This window comes from Opisthocomus hoazin, chromosome Z (assembly GCF_030867145.1).
Source record: "Opisthocomus hoazin isolate bOpiHoa1 chromosome Z, bOpiHoa1.hap1, whole genome shotgun sequence".
NCBI classification, from domain to species: domain Eukaryota; kingdom Metazoa; phylum Chordata; class Aves; order Opisthocomiformes; family Opisthocomidae; genus Opisthocomus; species Opisthocomus hoazin.
In genome coordinates, this window is record NC_134454.1 from 65001542 (window position 1) to 65027246 (window position 25705).

Consider the following 25705-nt stretch of genomic DNA (forward strand, 5'->3'; position numbering starts at 1 on the left):
AACGCGGATGGTGAGGAGCACAGGACCAGGACCCACGGAGACACAGCACCTTCCCCGGTGCCGGTCTACATATCAAATTCAGCAGCTGCCTGCTCCACTGCCTGGGCAAGGGAGGGGGGCGCGGAATCAGAGATCTTTGTTTCAAACAACTGCATGGGCTTCAGTGCTATACTTGGCCTGGAAAATACTCCGCCCTGTCAGAGGCATCTGACACGTATCAGAGCTTGGTTGAACAGAGCCGATGCCACAGACAAACCTGTGCAACCTGCCACCTTCTCAGACCATGCTCTGGAGGAGTACAAAAATAACATGGGCAGCGAAGCCATGTAATACTCCACAGGCCAACATTCTTTTTTTTGTTAAACATCATCCAAATGTAGTGAACAGAAAAGATCAAACAATTTAGTTTTACTGGCTCAGTAACTGCTTAGCTGATCTATTTATACATTTTCAAAGTTTCTCCTAGAATGAGTTGACTTTTCAACTTTTATATATCACGGCAATTAATTTCAAATGTAAGAAAAACTTTATTGGTCCATTAAACATTAAATCTATAACAATACATTCACTCAGTATACAAAAGGAAGTGTCCATAAAAACAATTAACATGCTTTTAAAAGGCAAAGCTGTTGACTACAATTTAGATCTTACAATTCTGAGACCTTTACCAACCCTTCAAAGTCAAAGTGTTACAGGTACTACAGATCACGACAGTCACAAAAAATGTTAAACAAACTAGCAAGCCTCCACTTCACTGGGCTACAGCTTAATAGAACCTTGAAAAAGACAGATTAAAAACCCCTCACCATTAAGAAAAAGTGTTTACATTTTGACTACTTTGCATCCAGTTTTCAAACATGGCATATACAAGACTGAACACCACTCACTGGTGGTAAACAAAAAGCAGACGTTGAACCCAAAAAGTTCCTAGTCGGTATTTTCTCAGCTTGTATATGACAAGTTGAACAATTTTCTTTGAAAGTTGATTCTCCTCACTTTAAGTTCACATGGGTGTCCAATGACACCTAAGCACCTGGACATCTATCAGCAAGGGGAAAAAAAAGCTACGGTGTGAGTAACGAGACATTATTTCCCCATAGCTTTCCAAAATCCTTCTTGGCTTCGCGCTGAGGCTTCTTTGGCAAAAGCACGTGCTGCACCCTGCAGCTCTGGCGAGCAAAAGCCCTGGAAGCTTTAAGATGTTGGAGCAGTTTCAAAGCTGACGACTGTGGCTTTGAAAAAGCTTGTGCAAACAGCTGCACACTACGGCACTTGGAGCTGTCGGAGACTGGCAAACGAAGGGAAGCCAACGTGGCTTACATCTGAAATAAATTCCAACTTTTAAACAACATCATTACTGAACAGGTGTGGAATGAGCTGAAACCAGGTTTGAGAATGAAACCAAAACAAAACTGGATTTAAGACCTACTTGAAACATACCGAGTTTCTCTGGGCATTAGACAGCAGCCGTCATGCCAGTCTCCCAAAGTTTCTACTCCAAACCCCGTGCAGTGTGTCTGCATCCCCATACCAATTCCCAAGCTACATATTCTGTTATGAGCACAAAAAGCCAAAGCTCTCTAACCAGTAGGCCCCTGGCATCCCCTTGTACAGTCACGCGGAACACTCAGTTCAAACTACTGTTTACAAAATCGAAAACACAGAGTTAAACGTCATGGCACTGATTATGTGTTTTCCTCCCACAAGCACCTGTAGGCCGCCTCAGAAAACAAAGAAGCAGTCTCCACAGAGGAAAACCGACCCACGTAAGACATTATTGTCCTTAACTTTGCTTCAATGCTGCAGGTCATCTTGCTATGAAAAGGAAAGGATTGACAAAACCCGGGAAAGAAGTTTTCACTCGTTTCTAACACCAAAGACACCCCACTTGACAGGAAGCAGAATAGGAGTGAAGCAGATTTACAATGCCTTTCAAAAACAAATCCAAGGAGAAAAAGGCAAATAAAATGAGGTGATACAGCCTGCAAGCAGAAGACATCGCTTCTCAAACCCGGAAGGAAAGATGAGAGCAACATTTTAGCTGCAGATAATCTTGCTCATCCAGCCATACAGGTACAGTCTCGTGGTATTTTGCTTCATCAACTGATTTAGGAGAAAAGCCTAACAGTTTATCGCACAAATTCTTTATAGCACGTTTTAAAAGCAGGCAGTGGACTGTTTTGTTGCCAATGTGTTCATAGATGCCAATGACAATGTGGGCTGCTAGCCAAGGTGCAAGAAGCATTATCTTGAGTTCTCAAATTTTCCCAGTGCATTGGTCAAAACCAGAGAACTGTTAAAAAACAGCTTTTTCGCAAGTGCAACGGTTGCTTCATAATTGCAACGTTCTAGCCCAGAAATGGCTGCACCAGTGGCTGATGAAGCAGTTGGATGTGCATAGCTCATAATCTCAGAGTGCTTCTAGATTTGTAAAAAGGTGCTAAAACACGAAATAAATAAATAAATAGACACGCAGTATTTATGATTCTGTGAGAGGATTCCCTCTCTCTGGACTACGCATACATTAGCAACACTGAACTACCCATTCCAGACAAAAGTGGCCCAACTCAGCCAGGATTTCCCGAATCAGCTGGGGAAGTACGAGATTTTTGAACCTCGTGGAAATGCTTGAAGCACAAAGCTAAGAGTATCACAAACATGCAATAACTCTGATGTGTGGTCACAGTGGAGTTCCTTAGCTGGCATCCAGCTGCAAGGACTGCCTGCATGCTCTGAGGAACTAGATGGTAAACAGCAAACAGCATATCCGTCTGCTTTCCACAGGTTCTTCATAAAGTTTTACAGCCTCGTTTGTTAGTCCAGCTATCTGGATTCAGAGACTTGCTCTTTGAGTCTGGCCTATTGATTTTATCCCAAACAAGAACCAGTCACGGTTGTGGCTCTCTGTTGCCTTCATGTGAAAAACTAGAATTGTTCCAGTCTCAGATGGCAGTGCAGCAGTGAGGCTCCAAATAACCTTTATAACAATAGCAAATCTGAGAAAGTAGGAAAATGCCAGTAAAATTGCCTCACCTTCCCAGCAGAACTAACTTCTGCTAACACGGTCTGTTCCTCCAAGCATCCATTAAACGATAGCATTAGTTTGAATAAAATTTTAACCTGAGGAAGCTTAGCACAGGACATGTTCTCTAGTCTTCCTGCCTTTGTAACAACAGCTTCCTCATTTCACACAGCCCACAAATACTAGGAGCCAGAAACGCTGCACCGCTCACCTACACCTGGGAGCAAATCCAGTGAACAATCGTGGCGCAAGGCAGGACAGACACCGTACAGCTAACCGCCTCTAGCAGAGCAGTTACCTGCACAGTCAGGCATGGGGAGAGAAAGTTAACTGTTTACAGTTTAAATGTAAGCAACAACTACTCATTAATTTACAAAAGCATCAGGCTATTTATGAGTTTTCCCAGTTCATCTTCGACTGCAGAGTAATATCTGAATCAGTCCCATCCCCAGAGGTTTGTCAAGCACAGATTGTTCGGTCTTCCACATGCACCACGGGTCTGACTGTGTCTGGTACACACTGGTGTAATGTACAAGGCAGCACCACCCGGTCACAGGCTCAGGTCAGGTTTTCCAGTTTCAGTGCCACCTGAACCATTAGCTATCACAGCAGTAGGTATAAAGGCACTTCTTAATAAGATTTTGAAAGCCCATTTGTGCGAACTATTTGGAATCTATGAACTGGGCATTTGAATCCCAGCCCCTAGCCAAGGATTTTATTAAGTAGTTGCACACGGAAGTTCACAGTACAGATTTTAGAGTGAATGCTGAGGCTGTAACTTTTGCCTGGCCAGCAGGAAGCCATGCCTCACTGAGGAACTAGAGGCTCTGCACACCCAGATGCCACCAGTTACTGACTCCTCAGAACGACCTGGAGATCCACAGCCAGACATGGGGCCACAGCATGGACACACAGGTCCATAAAGTTATTTCTGGGATCTTCTCCCACAATGTTTTCTCAGAAGCAGACAAAGCAGTGTAGTCAGGCACTGCCCTGTTCTCACCCTATGGATCCCCGCAGATCTAGATGTTTAAGGTCAATAGTTCGTGGAAGGAAAGGATGAAGGAGCAACTCAGTGTGGCAAGTGCTGTGTAAGAAGAACAGACTCATGCCTCACTGCGGACTTTCCTCTTACAAGCCTGTTTCCTCTGTGCAAAATCTACTTCCTTAAATACAAACTATAAAAAAATGAGCACAAGGAGGTGCAGGAAACGCAGGCAGATACTGCCTACAGAGAAGAAGTGTTTCTGTAAAAGAGTAAGAACATCCATTGGACAAGATAGGTATCAAGATATCCACATCTGTGACTGGGATGCCTGCTATCAGAACCAAAGAACAGTTACCATTCCCTGCAGTATAACCTGACACGGTGCATGCCTTCTTCTGCAGAGTTCCTTGCCCAGATTGTTCTGTTATACAAAACATTGCTAATTTTAAAAAAATATGCTTCATTTCTCATAGTACAACACATGACACTAGAAGGCAACTCCTGTGAGCCTCTGCTTTAGGGAACAGCACTTGTCAAGGGGGGAGCAAGAGCCTGGACTGTCTCAGCTGCAGCTCAGACCTCCAGTACTGGACCGAGATTGTCTGTCAGAATAGCTGCTGTGAGTTAGGTGCGACAGCTGTTGGTCATCACTGCACAGCCCATAAGCTCTTATCTTAGAGATGGGACAGATAGGGTTTCTACATCGTGAATGCATTAACAAAGGCCTTTTTCTGCTGCAGAAGGATCTGCGTGGCTGGACTCCAGATGCAGGCAGAGACACACTGATGGGCCCCCATGCTAGCAGAGCTCTTGGCAAGAATCAGAACCTCCCAGCTGAAGCTAAAGGCAAGGAAAAAACCTGCCTCTCTCTCCAGAGCTATTTGTTGCTTTTCTAACTCAACGCCAAAGCTAAGCTTCAACTGCTTTTTTTCCCCAGGCGCAAACAAGGACTAGAGCAGCAAGAGAGTCGCCTCTGGACAGACTCCTCCTTCCCTCAGATCTCAGGACAGATGTATTTTGAGGCTCCTAATCACTGGGGTAGGTGGTATAAGTATACAGGACTGCAGACCTGTACATTTTGTTTGAGGTAAGAGTGCATAGGGTTGGGAAGACAGCACCCCTAGCCTGCTCCAAGCAGGACAGAAGCCCTAGGATACCATAGCAACAAGACAGCTAAAAATGGTAACGAAAGCAAGAGCAGAACTGAGATCTGTTACGTTAGGATTACTCACCAGGTGTGCATTAGCCATCAATTATTGCAGCAAAACAAAAAAGGCATGCAAATATTTTGGCCATCTCATTGGCCTTTATCTTGTGCTTTTATTTGTTTTGCAGAAAGCATTGGGTGAAGATTTAAGGCTCAACCATATTTCAAAAAAAGAACTACTAAATTGTTCGATTTTGTTTGTATCCTGCATACTTCAAATTGTATGTGTGTGTGTATATGTATACAGAGAGAGAGAGAAGACAAAACCTCTAGGACTAGCACAAGTCATAAATTCGTCCCACTGGCAAGTAGATAACTGTCATGGGTTCAACCTTCTCCAGCATTTAGGGCATCTGAGCTGTTGTTCTACCACCAAATCACCTGCTTAAAGCAAGCAAAAGTGACATGGTAGGGTCTAATGTTGCCAAGTCAGTCATTTGTACTAAGGCAGCTGCTGTTAACATTTGTGTCTTCTGGTTTTGTTTTTCTGACTGCTTAACCCACTGCTTGGAATCGGAGTTATCCAAAAGAAGTTTAGTCTCTAGTAATGGATTGGTTGGCTAACTCCCACCCCAACAGCAAAACTAACATCAACAGAGGAGTATAAAAACGTAGCAGTTAGAAAGAATACTTTCCAACTGACACACAGGCAGAAATGTAAGATGACACATTATAGTCCTTTTCTGACCATCACCGCATTTAAAACATTGTAAAACTAGTAATGGAAACAGAACTGAAGATCCTGGGAGATCTCTGGGCACCAGTTAAAACAGCATGGCAGAAAAGTAAATGAGCACTCCACCTTCAAATTTAACAGCAACTGGCAGTGCCCCTATAATTAGCATTTTCTCAACAGCAAACATTCTGAATAAAGAATGTACCGTATCTTAAATCCCCGTGCAGTACACACAACTTGCAGTTTAAGTGAGATAGCAAAGCAATGTTGGCCAAAATTCAAAGTTCAACAATTTCTGTGTAAAACTCCCCTTGTGTTAACAACTGGACCAGATCTGAACTGCATAAAATATTCAGGTGCCTTTTAAAGTTATAATAGAATAAATACTCTATTGTCATTGGTAAATTCCTTTCTCAATCTAGGTATACAATAACTTAATATATTTAATATTTAGATAAACAATTTTTAGTAGATGCTTTGGCAGTCAAATTCTTACATATTCTCTATTTCTACACAAGTATTTAGTTATGTTTTTGGAAAAAATTATCTGGATACTACTTACAAGAATTATATGCTGTACAAAACAGCAGTCTAAATCATCACCGCAAACTGTAAAAGACACAGTTAATAAAAGAGTATAAAAACAAATGCGTATTTGCTAGAAGATATCCAACATTCACAGGAAGAAGCAAGATACATCTGCACCATATTTTTTTCTTTTCTTGCCAGTGAAGCCAGAGAAAGATTGTCAGTTACTTGAAAAGCATTTCACTTATCCCCATTTATGTAATAACCGTGTTTCCTACACTACAGACATCAACATTACAAAGGTTTGGAACAGATTTGTTCCCTTGAGCAATGCTTGTTCATGACAATTAAAAAAGGTAAAAAAGTCTTCAATCATTTGTTTAGTCTGACTAAAAAGTTACTACCTGGTACACTACGGTAAGTGGGCAATAGGTGTTTCCTCATTACAAAATGACTGTTGTATTTTATTTGTAACAGGAAAAAAAAAAAAAAGAAAAACATAGAAGGAGCTTCTGAGTGTTCACACTGAGAACTCTCTTGTTGGGCAACAGAGTGGAGCAATGAGAGTCCATAAGTACAGACAGACACAAACCCAACAGGAGACCATCTTAATCCAGAAGATGGACCAGGTTCCGGTGAAGAATTTTTCAATCTGAGCACTTTCATAACTGTTAAGGAATAAAAGAGAAAGAAGCAATGAGCTCACTATTCATACATCAGACTGCAGTATCCTCTGTTTTTCCAAGTGGGTCACAGAATTCAACTAGGTTAATCCAGACACAAAGCAGGGGAGAGCAGCCCTTATAGTGCAAGACCTTGCTCAAGAACTGCCCTGGAAAGACTTGCAACGTCTCTTCCATCTTCTTACTTAAGGAGAAGAGACACACTAATGGCAGAAGTTCCTGTTCACAGCTCCTCTCTCAATGCAGAGAGACATTGATTTGTCAGCTTTAAAGAAATATACTTACTGGAACCAGTGAGTTACTGTCATCATCACGTAGAGTGAAGCCAAGAAGAAAACGAAGTGGAAGTAGGCGTAACTGTACACCGTGCCTTTCTTCTCATCGTAAATCACAGTCTGGCCTCTTCTTTTTTCAGTGTGCTCTTCAGCATCAGCTGTAAGAGTCAGGAAACAAGAAAGCTCTTGCACATTTAATGAGAACTGAGAACAGCAGCTGGCTTCACAAAGAACACAGCAAAACACCCATAGTGTGATTTAAGCAAGCATGATACAGAGCAACACTTCAACATTTCCATGCCTTCAGGGCACGGGCCTAAGCCTTTAGTAAGAGAAACTGAACTGCCACTGAAATCCTGCCTTGTATCAGCTTCCTGGCCTACCAGCTAGTTTTTGAGCATTTGGGCCATTTAAATAGCTCTACCTGTACAATATTCTTCCGGCAAGTCCAAGCTGATAACCCTGATTGTACCAGGTCTGCCACAAGACACTCACTTCCTAACTGACCCCTGAACTGCAGTCCCTGCAGAGCTGCTGAGCCAAAAATCCAGCAGTCAGTCACACCCACAAGCACGCAAAGAGCGGAGATTACTCTTTGTATGTTGCAGTAACAAAACGTCCTTTAAGGAATTATTAACTAGCCTGTTGTTTTAAAATGGTATTGTTACATCTCTTGCTTCCTTCCCTAGCCTAACTTTAAGCACTTCAGCTGCTTCAGTTTGATATGCTACAGAACGAAGATACAAGCAGCTCTCCATCTGCAGCTGTCTCCTTACTCTCTCGGCTTTGTCTGAAAGCCACAAGTGAGGTAAATTGTGCAGTGGAAATGTAATTACCATCTCCGTCGGGCAGGCAGCAAAAGCAGCAACGAGCTACCTGTGGAACAGACAACAGGAAGGGTAAGAGTCTGTGCTACAGCAAAGAAGCAGAACAGTGGGTGAAGGAAAGTCTGTTATGTCTACATTGCAGACACTAATTTAGAAAAGTCTGGTTTGTATTTCCAACCAAAACAAAACTCAAATTAAGATTTTCCAGCTGGTTCATGACAGCAGTTTCTAAGCTTCGGAAAAACCTACTCAGTAACACGTGGAGCAAATGAACCACTCTTTAAGAATTACTCCATCCATCTTACGTAACTCAAGGTCAAACACTGGTGCAAATAATAACAACAACAAAATGGTGGAAAAGCTACAGTACAGTGGTTCCACACTAGCAGTTCAGAGGGGACTTACCTCTTCAGACTTGCATCTAAGTGGTCTTAAATAAAAAAAATCTCTACTGAAATGAAAGTATAAAGAACTTCTACAGCCCTGCTGCATGGGCTGGAAATCACAACTGCACAAGCTTTAAGTTGGATGTGTACTTATCTTTGCAAGATTTTGCTGAAATGGAGCCAGAATGAGTATGGGCAGAGTAAGTAAAAGGAGAAAGCTGGTTTCACTGTTTTATTTAAATGAAGATTTTCCTTTTTTTCAACTGATGGAAAAAGGAAAGCTGAAATTGACACTTCTTGTATTGAGTGGTAACGTGAACAGCAAAAGTGTGCTGATCATCCAATAAACATCTCAGTAACTGCATTTTCTGCACCAGACCACAGTATAAGTCAGCACTTTCTGTAGTGCATCACCAACATTATTTGTTCTGATAAAATCCTACTCTGGGATTTATTTTGGTTGTGGTCTGATGAAGACAATGAAGCCTGTTAGGAAAATTCCCTTCCCTAACTATTCTCTCAATCAGTCTTTACAGTATGGAAGTGTTACTTTGTTAACATGTATCAGCTCACAGTACACACTGCAATGTAATGAGGTAGTGGAGCTTCACTGGACACTTTGGTATTGTTCATGCTTAAGTAAAACAAACTAAAGGACAGCCCAGCCCTGGAAATAAGGACTTTGCTACTTGGTAGCTTAGAGCTGTCCACGAAGGATAAAAGATAGCCCTGAACAACCAAGATAATGCTAGCATCCTAGCCGCTCTAACCCAGCATTATAGGCAACTACTGCAAGACTGACTCCAGGGACACCTGGATCAACAGACAAGTGGCAATAATGCTGCAGAAATGCAGCTGCTTTGCAAAGTTTTACTATGACGAGTAATCGGTGGCGTGGGTGTTCGTGATTAGTAAAACCATTCTATATCTGAATGCTTGAGGGGTAAAAGGACCCTGTGTAGAACCACATTCGGGGTGCCCCAATTTGTCTGGGACACCTCATGCGCATGAGTAAGCATTCACCCTTGTAATTCTCTACTTTGTGTTCTAGTCACTCTCCTTGGCTGGCACGGGCCAGCTGCAAGTTTTCCTAACACCCTGAAAAATCAGATAGTAAAGTGCCCAACAGAAACATCAAATCACAGTTTTTACCCTGCGTATTCATGATAACACGTACTCACTGGGCTCAGAAACTCATGAAAAGCAAAAAAGCTCATTCTTTTTTAAGAGACTGGCTGAGAGTTGAAACAAACCCCTTATTCTGCATATCTTTCTACTGCTGTGCCAGGCCTCACCTACAGGGCCAGCCTGGGCTCCCCTTGGGCCACACTCGGATTCTGGAGCAAGTGCTGGGTTCCCTCAAGCTTTTTAGTCAGTTGCAGTTCAGTCCTCGCGTGCACAGAGTGATGCAATTAGCAAGGCTGGCACACACACCGCTTGCCCCTCGTAAGGCCCTGTGCCTTCAGCGCCGACGCCAACAGCCCCTGCACGCACCACCAGCACGCGCCGTGCTGGGAGACAAAGGCCCGTTGCCACAGGGAAGGGCCGCTCTTTACCAGTCATCTCTTCGTATCTACGCTCAGCGGCTCTGGTACCGCTCTTTAGAAATAAATGGTCTGGAAACAATCCCGTCGGCATGCGCGGCAGCAGAGAAGACGGGCCTTGGTGGTGCAGGGGCCGTGTCCAGCATCTGCGCCATGCCCGCCACTCCCTGCCGGGTGCACGGCAGCCCCAAGCCCTCCGCTCCCTGCCGACGCTGAGCCCGCTGGCAGGCTGCCCGCCCACGGGTGCCGGGGACGGTGCGAGGAGCCACCGGGTGCCCGGCTTCCCTGCCAGAGGGAAGCACAGATGGGCTCCCGCAGCGGAACAACGTGCTTTGTTTCCTCGCGCCCGGCTCCCACAAACGCCGAGTGCCCCAGCAGACACCTCTGCCTTTTTGGATTCTCTGGTTAAAGGCTTGAAAAACAGACGTCAAAACTGTAGATGCAAGTGACGTCAATGTAGACAGAGCTAGGGATGGACAGTCATCCTCCAGACACACACAGGCGTTTGAAGAGTGACACTCGCAAGGGGTAATTGTTACTTAGCAAAAATTCACTTACTTCCCAGTGTCTCTGGGTGTTCTAGGATAAAAAGGCCAAAGAAACAGGTAGGCGGAATGAAGAAATCTGTACTGCTGTAACAGCGACAAGAAATACAAACTGAGATGAAATTATGGGCAAAAAGAAATGAAGTACTCATGTGTGGAAACACAAATAAGAGACAGGAACATAGCTGCTATGAGAACAAAGGCAACCAGGACTGGAAACGTTTCAGAACGCCTCTGCTTCTTTATCTGATAGCTTCCCAGCAGATTTTGCCTTTAAATGTGAGGACATGAGCTCCTGTGGAGCACAAGATTTACAGGAAGTCTGCAGGATGTTAAATAAACTGCAGGAGCAGCAAATTATTTCAGTACGTAAAGGTACATCCACGGGACCAGCAAGAGCTGCAGAAGGGCCAATGTGGACAAGTGTTCTGACCAATCCATACTCAGAGGCACCCAGCATACATGCCATGAACAAGCTTTTGTTTTCACCTAATTACAGACTACTAAGCCACGAAAACAACAGCAAGAAAAGCACATGAGGAAGTTTGCACAGAAATCCTGTGGGAGGAAGGAAGAACTCACTTCAGTTTCAGGTGTTGCATATATTCCCCTCAGTGCCTCTGAGCTTGCACGTGTTGTTGAGGTCAAACTAGGAGCAAAAGAAGATAGTGTCAAAACCCTCAGCATAAGTATATACCCAACAGGGTGATTTTTCAGCACCACAACAAACATCAACAGTCTGCTTCCATGCCTAAGCTAAGCATTTGCCCGGATATAGCATCACGCCTGTGAAAAGTTTGCTCTGCACAAGTATCAACCAGCCCGACAGATAGTCAGTGGCCAACTCTGGCTGAATCACGAGCTTAAAAGCAGGTCACTCCTGAAAGGTGGTGAATTCATCACCATCAGACAGCAGCAAACAGTGAAGCACTCCAATCTGCAATTCAGAAGAGATCTCCCCTGCTGCGCACAACCAATGCTTTTATATTAACTTCACAGCCATCACTCTGTCTCAGTATGTCTGTAAAGGCTTTGCCAGTGAAGTAACCGGTCACTGGCAGCAGCCAGTTTTCACAAGTAAATTACCAAGCACTACTGGCAGTATACCAGTTGCTGGAAATCACTTTCCTGCATGACTGTAGCTGTCTGGCAGTGGAATCCTTTCTAGTTTCTCCTGATTAGAAACATTTCTTGCCAGTGATCCCCTTTCAGGATGTGTAATGCAAGTTCCCGTTACCCACAGGGAGACGTGTGTTAACGCTTCGCTGTACACACTGCACCTTAGTATGCAGTACTCCAAAACACCTCCCTTGAAGGCATTCTTCTCTCACCAGCTACACGGTGCACTTCCCCTGAAGGCTACGTGGTGGTTGTCTGCATTCCCCAAACACCTTCCTGAGGCACTGGAAATACTGTTCTAATGTGAACTAGATCCACAATACAGGATACCATATATCTGACAGCAGAATTAAACAGAACACACATGCATATTTGATAGCAAAAAAGCGGCTGTGGTACCTCTTCAGAAAGTCTCTCATTTTCACTTCAAAATTACGAAGGAGTTTCAGTATGTGAATTTTGATGTGGACAGATTCAGAAGCAGAACCTGCTCAAGAACCTGCAGCAGACAGGCAGTGCTGTCTCCCGGCAACCCGCATAGCCAAAACAAGTGATAGATCACCTTTCAGTCATCAGCAACTTCCCTCATCCCCGTCCCAGAGCATGACCCAATTTATTAAGGTGAGCTGCAAACATATAAGGTGAGCATCACAACTATATGGGCACAAACAGATTTTTCTAGAGCAGGAGATCACTGGCAAATCCTCATGGCAGTACTGTGCTCATCACTCGTTCAAAGGAAGCCCTAAGCCCTGCCAAACCGTTTTGTTTGTTTTAAAAACCCTCAAGGAATAGTTGTAGCTTCTGCCAGGAGGCTCCATGAATTTCAGATGGGCATAACCGCATAGTTTTTCTTATACAAAGAGTAAATACGGAATCAAAGCACTCTGAGACGGTTTGGGATCATGGACAGACAGAATTTTTTTCCCTCCACCTCTAGATATGAATTGCTCTATTTGGTTTTAATGAAATATATTTGTTTCAAAAGTTGTATTACCTCGTTTTTGTGGCTAAAACATCTAAGCATTCTGAAACTGAGGAGAATACGAACATTCCAGCTCAGTTCTATTCTACTTCTCCCCATTACTTTGTTTGCATGAAACCTGCTATAAGCCTCTGCTCGTTGGACCACAACACCGCATTTACAGTGAGGAAACTGCAAACCCCCAGACTTACCAAGAATATAAAATGCAGCCAAACAAAATGGTAGTACCCAGGCCAGTAACCAGGTTTTCATCTCTGTGCAGGCCTTGACTAAATTCAGGGACACAGATTGTGATGTTCTGATTGTTGTCATCCAGGACTTCAGAAAACAAACAAAAAGAACAGTTAGCAAAGCTCATTTTATGGCATTTCAAAGTAGTCTTCAGACTGAAGGTCTTCAGAGAAGTTTTTTTATTACTTCAGCCACTGGGTAGGCAAGTTTCAGTTGTCTCTATGTTTTGAAAAGATCATACAGAAAAAAGTTGTGCAAATATGTCTAACAGATTTCATGTTTAAGGCAAAACAAAAATGCAACTTAGTAGGATACTGTAATTTCTTGTTTGACCAGAGCAGACAAACAAGGAACAAGATGTTTTGGTGAACGAAGAAATAAGAAGTTGGAAGTTTACCAACACTTCGCTCAAGACTACAGAACCATATAAGACCAAGATAGTACAGACCTGAGACCGTAAATTTCTTTGACAGCAGGGGTGCCTTGAGGACAACTATGACATTCATACTCGGTGAATAAAGGTCCTGTGTAGTTGCCCTGTTCTCAGACTGATATACAGAAGACCAAAGAAAAGGAGACGCACTAGTTACAGGCAAGATTTTATCTTAACATCTAAGCAAATACTACTTCTGGGTCCCAGGTAAGATTTTATCTTAACATCTCAGTACATACTACTTCTAGGTCCCTGAAATGAAACCAGTTCAGCCCTCAATGTTCCAAGATATATCTGGCTTTTTGCCGTCTGCCCTGAGCCAAGGCAAGGCAGAGCAGTAGCCCACAGCATCACCCCAAAGCAAGAGATTACAGCTTCACCTTGTCTCAAATCAAGGGCTTTTTGAGCCAATGCTCTTTAAGGCAAACTGTGTTCCCACTCCTCTTTCCTTCCAGCGGCCACACTGCATCCTCATTGGGACAGCACAACTGTTTGTGGGGGCAGAGGGCAAAATGCAGCAAAGGCTACACCCAGGTTAAAAATAAACCCAAAGTTGGTCCCCTGACCCGGTGGGGGAGGGCTCTGCGCGGCCCTGCAGGGATGCACAAACAGCTTTATCAGCACACAGCAGGGACAGCACGGGGGTGGGAGCACAAGAAGGGATGACAAGCCTTTATGGAATGCTGTGGCCAGAGCTGTGCAGAATCCCCCACCTGCGTCCATCAGGGACACCTCTGCAGCAAGGCAGGAGCGCTGTTTGGCAGGCCTCTTAGCTAAGTCTGGTGTCAAAAAACTATGGCACACTGTGATAAGCACAGGTTCAACAGGTACTACTTTTTGTTTGCTCATTCCTTCTAAAGACATTTGCAACTCTGCTTTTTGCGTGTTGCAAATAAATACTTGTAGCTTGCATTTTCTTCAGGCCTGGTTTGAAAGGCAGCCAATTTGCAAGATGGTTAGTTTGAAAGTCCCTCCTTGAGGAAGGAGCCAACATTAGGTAAGTTCACGGCAAATCTGAGTGACAGGGCATGGGACACCTTAGTAAGTGCAAGCCCCCCACACATTCTCCAGCACATGCCACTGTAGAAGCTGCACAGGCCAGTATGAAAGTCCTTATCACACAGACAGGGGAGAAAGGGGCATCTTGAGAGCAGATGACAACCATGACAGTTCTCTGGCCTGGGAAGACACCTGATCCAAGAGGTCTGAGAGAGAGTGTGCTTGATGCATACTCTGACAAACACAATAACCACACTTGCAACACATACAAGAAGAATCAGAGCATTCACTGCACTGCTGAAAGCTTTGAATGTCACAGAGTAACACAAGGGAAATAATTCAATACCATACATCATTTTCTTCCTCTTTCCTTTTTTCTTCTTTTTTTTTTTTCACCATATCAAGTCTTATGAGTAACTCAGATACTTTCTAAATTAACTTCTCTATTAATTCAAAACCATTGCTTAATCTCCATAAGTAAATCTTCCACCTAAATACCGTCTGGTTTTCTTTCTTAGCTCTAGCATACATCTCTGTGTGTGTGTGTGCCTGTGATTACACAAGCGTGACAGAGAGAGATTCTTTCCCCCATCTTTCCCCTTTCTTCTTGGGAGGTGTCTATAAAAACTCTTCCTGCCTGCCAGGGGAGTACCTTCCTCTAGTTACTGCTGTTTCAACTATTCAGGACTAAAAGCTGAGCAACAATAAAGAAGGCAGTCTTAGCATTACTAACAATAAAAGTCTTCTTTCACTGAAAGAACGCTCCCTGTCCAAAAAGCTGATTCTGATGGTTACCTGGGAAAACGAAACCATTTGAGTTGTGCTTGTAAAGTCTTGCTGGGTTTTTTTTAGTGTAAAGAACTTCAAACCCTAGGGACTTCCCTAATCCTGGCTTGCAATGCCAATGGTTAGAAAGCAAGTGGAGTACAGGAACTCTGCTGAAGAACAACATCATCTCAAACAACTGCAACATAACTCCAAGTCCTTTCCCAGAAATGTTTCCTCTCAAAACAAAAGACAAGCAGCACTCAAGTTTCTGCTCTGTTAGGAGTCCAGAGCTACGGCTATCTAGCGTAGCAATTCTAGGAGAAAAGAAGTGATCTTAGTATCCACTCTAATGGCCAGCACCTAACTGGTGGTGGACCTAGTAAACTTTTGGATGGAGCTGATCACCCAGCTTCTTCCAGAGGCATCCAGGAGCCATTTGTTCCAACTCCTTTCCCACCATGTGACCAAATACATGACGTATTTATTCACGTCCTATCACACAAGAACATGCACTTGCCATATGAGGAATAGACTACAAGACTCTGGGAAATTTGTCCATAGGAAACAGGCTGGAATTCCTCTGGTGCAACAGATGCAACTCTCCCAGGGTAAGTTAAGCTCCCCTAGACGACAGCATTTAAGGTACATGAAGAGTGCCAACTGCATAGTCTCTCTGCTGCACATATTTTTTTTTAGTATTTGCAATCTCTTCTGCACAGGCCAGAACAGACCAAATCCAGCACTCCCATATCCCTGAGTTTTCTAATCCAGGTTTGCTCAATTCTTGCTTTTAATACATGGCATGTCTAAAAGAATTTACATAAAGCGTTAGGTAACTTACTAGTTTCTGGTGGCTTGCTGGATAGCGCTGAGAAAGTGAGGTACATGACGTAGCAGCTGATAACTCCTGACTGCAGCAAACCAGAATGGGGCTGGCCTTTACAAGAAAGAGGAAAATAAGTGATATTTGCAGACATTTTAACAAACTGAAAAAGAAACGCATATCCTTTAAAGAACAGCATACTATTATCTTCCAGAAGAGCAGAGCTACTTTTATGTTTTACATAAAGCAGTTTGCAAGTCTTTGAGGCAGATTAGATACATTTCCCCCAGCATGTAAAGAGAAAAGAGTCTGTCCTTTAGTTCTGCTGGCTGTTTTAGAAAGGCATTAAAGATTCCCGCACAAGTAAAGAATCACCCCTCTGCTCTCGCCAAAAGCACCAACTTTCCAAAAGCTACTGACAAGCTGCCACGATAGTTTTATTTGCCCGTAAAATTTGTGTTGCAGTCACTCAAATTACTATTTCCAGGTCCAATGTATGCAAAACACTAACAGCATACATAAAATATACTGAAGCATGAAATACTGCTGTCAGCTCCTCCAGGCCCAAACTTCACAGCTGGTAAATCACAAGCAGCCATAAGCAAATGGTAAAACAGCAGTGAATGAGTTTGACTGAATTACCTCATCACTGCAAGAGTTATGTAAGCTCCACAACGCATTAGCAGCCACCAGCACATGAGCCTTCTTTACAGTATGACTGCCCGATGGCACACCCAAAATGCCTCTGCAGTTTTAGCAGCTCAGCTGATGACCAACAACAGCACTTCACAGTGTACACAAAAGGACAGGGGCAGGAGCATCCCCAGCTCTGAACTATCATGAAACTTTCTGCCCAGAAGACAGCTCATGCTTCCAGGCACACAACTGTGGCAGCACCAGAAACCCCGGAGGAGAAGAGGTCAGTGGACTCACGATTCTGGACACAGGGCGATATGGCCACCAGTGACACAAAGAGGCACAGGCCACCATTAACACCAATCAGGACCTTGTTGTACATGCAGCCCTCTGAGCGTGTGTAGAAGAGAGCCATGAGCACCAGGGCTGCCACAGCAACGGAGTACAACATAAGAGTGACCAGGGCGAGCAAACCATTCCACATCTGCTTGTGGTCTACACCTGCAGTCCTGCGGAAAGAGAGACAAGCACCTTATCTTTGTCTTCCCTTCCAAAAAAATAAAATTCTAATAATGGAATAATTGGTATCCTCAAACACAAAAGACAGTGCTTCCTTTCCTGAAGCATGTGTACACCACTAAACCAACACAGGCCCTCGCAAGGCTTCTCCCATGAAACAGAGGGAAGCATTCCTTAGTATTAGTGTTTACCTGCTGTATTATCTTGCCCAGCTGTTTCTGTAATTACAGCCCAGCGTGACTCCTAGAACTCCCAATCTCTGCGATCAACCTCATCAGAGCATCGCAACTCAGTACTTCAGGGATTTCCTCAGCGGGAACTTGGAGCGCTCCAGGCTCAGCTAGCGCGCAGTGCTCTTCACACAAGGATAGCAAAGGCACACTGCTTGGCATGGCCTCTCTTCTGCCCCTTGCACCACCTTGACAGTTTTACTACCCTTTCCCTTAAAACCTCTCCTCTGCATTTGGGTCTAATCCCACCAGTCTCCCTCAGCTAAGGCATGGTCCACTTTGTTTTCCTCTCATCACCTTCCAAACACCTCTTGCAAAGATCACTGGGTTTTTTTAGGAGTAGCAATTAAAAAAGTTGTTTTGGCACAAAGGTCTTTTTGCTGCGTGGAAAGTTCATTTGTTTTTTTTTTTGTTGTTATTGTTTTGTTTTATGGAACCATGACTCAATTTAAAAGTATATCTAATGGAGAGAGTGCTAAAGTTAAATGTTGCTCCTGGAAATCTTTTATCCACAGAAAACCAGCTACAGTAATTAGCAGTAAAAATATCTGTGATATAAAGACATCTCACCTCTTCCTCCCTGAAAACAGGTATCTAATAAAGCCCAAAGGTTTGTTAAACCTCTTTCATAGCAGCCAGTATGCTAACTAGAACAAGAGAGGACTGCAAAGATTTGTAGGGGAAGAAATGAGAGACAGAAAGTGTGGAGGTGGAGGTAGGAGTTCCTGCGTGGGAAGGACAATTAAAATATTTTAAACTGATGAGAGGCTAAAGACTAGGAAGGTAACAGCAAATATGCTTAAACCAGAAATCAAGTCAATGCTGAAATGGAGTATATGTGGTTGATAATGGAATCTTGCATATTTAGATGAAAGCACAGAAGCTGAAGAGAAAGCAGCAGTTCTCATGTCAAGAAAAAAAATTGTGTGCATTAAGCTGACCCAAAAAATCAGGATTTACCAGTTTACATCACTGCAAACTGTTTCACTGTCACATTTTGTAAATCCAATTCTACCTTCTTGCACCACTCTGATTCTTAGCAGGTACGTTTTCATATAAAACAATTTAAAGTAAGAGGTTTTTGCATCCCAACACAGAACTACTTTTTGGAATCCGAGCAATTCAGGTCAAGAACAAATTATCAGAGTGAAAGTTATTAAGGAGGAAACATTTCTGCTGGTGAAGGAGAAAGTAGATGGAGCAAAGATGACCAGCTCTAAATATCGACATTAAAGTGTCTTCTTACAGAAATTACATACATACCCCTTTTAAATTATTTGTTATGAGAAATGTATTGTTTAGGAGTCCACCAGAATTTTATGCAAATAACTACTTGCCCAACACATACCAATTTTTATTCCACTTGTGTGCGAACTCAACAAGCAGGATGAGCTGAATGGCAATGAAAAGGAAACCTCCTGTTGCTCCTACGTAGCGCCAGGCTGCAAGGCAGAGAGGTAGAAAATAGGTCAAACTGCAGTCACCTTTCCCTTGAGATAAAATGCAATTATTGTATGCAGTGAAGCCGTTACGCGGTTTGAATATCTGAAGCCTACAGATGTAGCAGGAGATGGAGAGATTCAGCTGAAAAGTCAGCTCAGCTAGCTCCAGATCAGCTCACTGATGAATTCAGCTTGCAATCTGCTACACTTTCAAAATAAGCCTGTTAAGACATTTACTGAGTTTCCCTAACCTAGATAGTTTTTGTGGAGACTATGAGTTACTATATTCAGACAGAAAATACTGAAACCTTTATTTATGACTGGCGGGAGGGAGGTGGTGTGAAGGCATTTCACAGGAATCTAAACCTTGAAATTGCAAGGTACTGGAACTCAGTAGTAAAACGGGCAATTTCTTCCTTTCCAGATTCCAGTACCACAGAAAAACATAGGTGGGGCTTATCTATTTACAAATGCTGTCCCGAGCCACTCCCAAAGAAACGGGAACACTTGGTATTCACTGACTAGTTTTAAGACAGGTTATTTCACTACTTCACAATTGACCTACATACACTGTATTTGGGTAGCTGTTTGGATACTTCAGACAACAGATCTCTTATGTGCAGCATCAGAAGTCTCTGAGGAAATACAGATACCAATTTAAATGTTTAGTGGCATATACAGCTTGTGCTGCTGTGCAGCGCATAGCTTATAAATGACTCCAGCCGTGCAGCTGATTTCAGTGAAGACCAAGAAAGTGCATTAGCAAGGTTCAGGCATATCCTGCTGTTGTGTTTTCCTTTTGAAAAAAGCTTGTATAAGTGAAGTGGAAGAACAGACAGTTAGGGCACGTTACTTTTAGCAGATGATGTAAAGATTTTTTTTTTTTATTTACTGTACCATAAGCTCATTATTTGAAAGCAAGCAAAAATAACATTTGTCTGGTTTTGCTAAACTTATTGTATGCACTTCATAAGCATGCTGTTCTTCAAACAAACAAAAAAACCAGAAGAAGCTAGCATGTAAAAAGTACATAAAAATAGGCAGGGAATAAGGTGTGCATGTGTGTTTGGGAGAGGCACAGTAGGAAAAAGCAGACCACCTATGGAGAAACTAATCTCTCAGGATCTCCCTCTGCCACAGGCAGGACACTGAGGGATATTTTACGGATCCATCATAGATAAGGTTAGCACGGCCAATGTGGATTTAACACTACAGCCCACACAAACCGGTGCTTGTATGTAATACTCCTCCTCCATGATTAACAAACTGCTAAGCATGGGAAGCACGGTAACAACTTTTTTTCCTTAAGAAAAAAAAAGCAAACTATGAGAATGCTCAAAAAAAAAAAAAAAAAGGAAAAAAGAGTAAGTTTCTTGATGGGAGGAAGGGGAAAGAGAAAACAAACCTACACGATACCCAAACCATCCGTAAATCTGAAATTCAGGGGCTGACTGGAGTTTAGCAGGATGCGCAGAACAGAGCTTTAGAGAGAAAAATCAAGAGCTAATCTGGGGAAGCAAGCTTGTTATGCTTCATCTCCACACCAGGTTAGACTGCTGTTGAGAACAGCACTCAGCACAAAAAGTTGTTTCCCCTTTTCCCCAGACACTTCAGTTGTTGATGACTTTTCACCATGGAAAGGGTCGCTTGCAAAGATGATAAGCAGTCTTGCTTGCTTGCTCATGAGTACAACACATTGCACCACTACTTCTTTCTAATCCAAACAGTGATTAGATACTAAGGACAAGCACATACAGCCGTCCCGCGACTTCGCACAGGAGAGGGATAGGGATAAGGAGCCCTTCACTTCTGGGACATCAAAACGAACACGGACCAAACAAACAGCTAGTAAGAGCAAGAAGCTGAATTACACCTATCAGTGGTTTACTTGAAGTGGCTTTACCTTGGTTTCCCAGTGCACTGTGCCCACAGTATGTCTGCCCACTCTGTTCTCTTCCCCTTCCAAACACCCCAGCTAGAGAAGGTCAGTGTTGAAAACACAGGCAACCAAGCAAACCTTAGTGGAAGCAGGCAGCAGACACAACCGCTCCTTTGTATTACTGACCCCATCCCTTTCCACCCGCCCAGACACAACAGCTTAAGGGCTTACAGGTACCTGGCAAACTGAAGAGTACAAACTCACCTTGGTACCACTGGGATATTTGCTCCTAGGCCTGTGAGAATCCCCCCCCAGAGCTGGCAATTAAGCACTGGGCCAGTATCAGCGTGCCTGTGCAGTGTCAGGGTGTCTTCCAAAACTGGAAATGCTTCAGGCATGGCATCCTCAGCAGAGCACTCACAACACACCCCAAGAAGTCTAATTTCACCTTACTGCATTTACGCCACCAGCCTGAAAGCTAACAACATCCCATATTCTTCCGTGGCACTGCATGTTTCCAGACAGCAATCACCAGCGCCCGGGAGGTCACCGTGCCCTTCTGAGCGTTGGCACCTCTCCACCACTCAGCACGGTCCCCGGCAGCTCTGCTGCGGCAGAGCTACCTGTACAACCCAAACCAACACGTGGCTATGCATTCTTGAGTGAACAATTTTCTGTGCACCACTACAGCTCCCCGCTTCTTCAAAAATCTGCAAGACAGCACCGCAGTGGCATTTTTACCTACCCATTTTGCCTGCTCTTTCGTCAGCGAAAGACATGCTCTTTACAGCACAGCCACGTTCTCTGTGCACACAGAGTTGCCCCCAAACAGCTCCAAATATTCCTTTTGCACCTGGACTATACTGGCTTACTCGAAGAAACATGGCAATATTCACATTAATTGGACCTTTAAGATTTATAAGCATTCACAAAGCAGTGTATACCATAGCAAAACAAGAAGGACGTACCATTGAGGAAAGTGTCCTGATCAGGAATGAAGAAGGCTCCTGAGCACATTGCTGCCAGAAGTATAAGTTTAACAAGCCAGAATCTGGACAAGAGGAGAGCAAAAAGAATAAATCATCTGCTTATAACAGGAATGAGAGGTCTTCAACTCCAGTACCATGAGAAATCTCTAAAGCCCAAAAAGAGAAAAAACAGCCTTTGATGACTGACTGCCACTTTAGTTTTCACCTGACTGCATTATTTCTGACTAAAGCAGAAAATCAGCTTTTGTTTTGGTTGGGTTTTTTTGCCTACTGCTACACCCCTCTGGAAAGTAGGCAGCACAAACTTGTAAAGAGAAACGGAAATTAAGCAATCGAACAAATACTCACCCATTATGTACGTACGCCCGGCAGCTTTTGCTGCTGTTAATTTTGATGGTGAACAAGAAGAATAAAAAGAAGAAACAGGCCATTCCAAAACAGACTTTGTACACTGCAGAGTATCCCACCAGCTTCTCACACATCTCACCTGCCTGAATACCCTTGCACATCTGCTTGTAGAAGGGAATCTGAAAAAATCACAACACATTATAAACCATTAGATAGGACACAGGGCTCCTCATAAGTAAGCATGTCTACATCTATGCACCATCAAGTTTTCACTGGCTTCATTTAACACCTTTCACTCCTGATACCCCTCAGCCTGGATTTTAGGGTTCAAGGGACATAAAGAAATGTGAAACACAAGCAACTGGAGTTTTACAGAGCCTCCACTCCCAACTCCTTCCAGACGCTTTGGGGTACAAGTCCCCCTACCCGTCCTTCAGCTCTGATGGCTTAAGCCACCCCTGCCCCTCACTGCTTATCCCCTCACCTCGGAGACCCTCTCCCTTCTTCCCTTGCTTTACAGCAAAGGACTTTGATGGCTGCAGTAATCCAGCTTACACGAGCCATGCCGGCAGTTTTACCAGATGAAGGGGTGTGAATGGGGCTGCAGGGCATGAAGCTCTGGCTCCTGCTGCCCTTGGTGGAAACGCAGACCAAAGCTGCCCAAGCAGCACAGTGGCAGCAAGCTCCCTCCCCTCCATCACAGCTGCTGAAAGGGAGTTGTGCCACTTGCCCTGATTTTTTTTTTAAATTAACCGACAGGCAGGAAAAATCCACCTTTCTCTTGACTCATTAAATATTTGCCTTTGAGGCCTTGCTCTCACTGCAAGGGGAAAGCAAACAGCTGCACATTTTGGCTTCAGTTTCACCAGGCAAATACGATGCTGGGTGCTCAGAAAAAGCAGGTCTACGTGGCCAGGACCCACTCCTGTGGGATGCCTCTGTGCAGACTTTCCCTCACAGCCAGGGAGCTATTCAGCCGTGCAGAAACACAGACATTTAATTATAAAACCACTGCTCGTTTCAAAGAAAGAAGGGTCTCTCTGTACACTCAGAGCCCTCAGCTGAGGCTGGTGAGACCAGTCTAGCAACACACCAAGCCCTCCGGAGCTGATCCTTGCTACCTGTACAGGTAACTGGAGGAGAGGGAAGACAACGTGTGCCAGGACAAAACGTGCACAAATAAACAACTCAGGCAAAGAAAATGGGAATCAGACTTCAGAGCGCATTCAGCTAGGCCAGATTTTGCTTAGGAAAAACATGCAAAGATTGTGGGCAACACCATCCTTGAACACTTCCAAGAAATTAGCAAAGATAAAAGTCTCTCCTTTCTTCAGCAGGGAGGTCAGCACACAAAACCAGGACAAGGAAAGAACAAACGGGACTCGAGAGCAAGCAATCAGGCAATGTTCCCAGCTGGGTAGAAAGCCATCCAAGGTGCAGGAAATAAGGGATAAACACACAAACTGCCGGCTTCCAGCCATCAGGCTCTGAAAGCCTGCTTCCCTCAGCAGAGTATGCAACTTCCCATCCTGTGCCAGCAACCCAAACCAGTCAGGAGCTCAACAACCCTCACAGCAGTTCACAAAAAAGAGCAAATATTTTAGTGGCTCACAGCAACACTGAGTTGCTGTGCTAAGGGTAGCAAGCCTAACTATGGTACTGAGCTGATCCTACGTGGGCTAGAACCAGCCGAGGAGATGAAAAGCTGGTCTTAGCACAGCTGCATGGTGCTATGAGAATGGATTCAAGCTGGGCCACTCTGAGATGCTCCTTCAGAACTAGAGATGAGCAGACACAGCATAAGATGCTGACCAGTAAACGAGTAGTTGTGGCTAACTTGCATTCAAGAGTTTTTAGAGAGCTCCCGAGACACTGCCTAGAGCACCAACGATGCCTTTCCCAGGTCTTGAAAGGCAATAAAATGTCAGGCTGGGCAAATGTGACAGCATTCAAAGCAAGCAAATGGATTGACTGGAATAATTAGAGAGACCTATCAATCCCACGGTGATGCCAAGACAGGACAAGGGACCACAGCAATGCCAGGGAAAGCAACTGGACTACCAATTAATGCTTTCCACTTCCTTGCTTATAATAACCTTCAGTTGGTAGAGATTAAAAAGATCCATAACACTGATCTAACAATATTTCTGAGAAAATCAGGTATTTGTTTGATATACATGATGGTAGTGACCAAGGAGATGGTTTTCTGTAATATCTATACTTGGTACCAAGCAGCATTTTGCTTATGAGACTTCTAGAACAAAACAAAAACATACTACGGAACTTGATTAATCGACTAGCTAATTAAAAACAGATCTTTGGGTAATAGTAAATGAGCATCTTCTTTAATTGCACAGGTTTCTACCGAGATCTTGATGGGATTTTTGACCCTGTATGCTCTTTTCTCAATTTACCACTAATTTCCTTACAGATCCGGCTGCGAGAAATGGATGGATTCACAAGAACAATAGCTCAGTTTGTGCCTACACATGCAACAAAGAGCTCAGCTGTCATGTAGTATGCACAACACTATGCAGTAACATAGCCCTGTGGGTTTAATGCCTTTTCTGGAGACCCATGCTCCTGAAGGAACAAAACAAGAATAAAACCAAACTCTTGGGGACCCCAGCAGAAAATAAACACAAGCACAATGCTGGGGACAAAAGGACTGATATAATGAAAAGGGCATGTTTTCGTGAGAGGATGGTCTACGGCTGGGAACAATTTATCAAGGTTTCTGTGACTTCTTCACAGAAAGTTAAAAAAAGACTAAATCTTTTTTTCTTTTCATTCTGTATCTCTGAAACTTGTTCAGCTGCTGAGCAGCCTGCCCAGCCTATATGATTTACCGGACGTTCCATTTGCTGGGTAGTTATGCCAGCAGTTAAAAGCTGGGGATTAGTTATTTGACAGGTTTGATACAGTGAAATATCTACTTTTATACCTTTAAAAGCAACGTAAGCGAAGTTCTTCGGCCTCCAAGTAGGGGACAAAACATTCTTGATGCAGAAACTCAGTATCCACGCAGACAACATAAATGCCTCAGTTGCTGCGCTAGCAATGATGTTATCACAGCAAAGTTGGTAATTTCCCAAACACAGTGCAACCCTTTGAGACGATGGCAACAGAAACAGAGATGGACTGCCCTGAACTCACTTTCCTCTCACTGCGAGCCGCTGGCGCCCAAAATAAAAGCAGTTACAAGAAGCAAGTCAGCGTGCCCATGCTGCATCCAGGCCCCAGCTGGCTGGGGCTTGGCCACCTCTGAGCTTAGGTCTGTCTGCACCCAAACATCTGAATGCACGAGCATGGGAAATAGCATCAGAGGGGGAACAGGAAGGAAGCAGTGTGTGGAAATGGGCCTGCAGAGCCCGAAGGAGACTGCTTTCATCTGCATGTCCTCATCTGACAGTGGCAGAACGTGGCAGACGAACTTTGTTACGGAACTGGAGGAAGAATGAAAGAAAATCTGTGTAGGTGGGCAGATGAGCAAAAAAAACAGGTAAAAGCATCTGTCTTTAGCAGATGAGCAATGGAACAGAAAAACAAAAAAACAACAGGACCAAAACACATGCCATCTTGCATCTATGACTAAATTCTTATCAAAAATAGGCAACGGGCCT

At 43.8% G+C, this 25705-nt stretch overlaps 1 protein-coding gene across 1 annotated transcript in view; it reads right to left on the reverse strand.

Moving 5' to 3' along the window:
- Nucleotides 1-513: 513 nt before the first annotated feature.
- SERINC5 (serine incorporator 5) overlaps nt 514-25705 on the reverse strand; it is a 44189-nt gene continuing 18997 nt past the window's right edge. The window contains exons 3-12 of the mRNA XM_075447173.1: nt 22083-22261; nt 21714-21796; nt 18773-18866; nt 16973-17184; nt 16058-16153; nt 12977-13103; nt 11264-11330; nt 8216-8255; nt 7390-7537; nt 514-7089 (exon numbers count right to left, since the gene is read on the reverse strand). Coding sequence (XP_075303288.1) covers nt 6942-7089; nt 7390-7537; nt 8216-8255; nt 11264-11330; nt 12977-13103; nt 16058-16153; nt 16973-17184; nt 18773-18866; nt 21714-21796; nt 22083-22261 — 1194 coding nt within the window. The 3' untranslated portion in view covers nt 514-6941. The remainder of the gene's footprint in view (nt 7090-7389; nt 7538-8215; nt 8256-11263; nt 11331-12976; nt 13104-16057; nt 16154-16972; nt 17185-18772; nt 18867-21713; nt 21797-22082; nt 22262-25705) is intronic.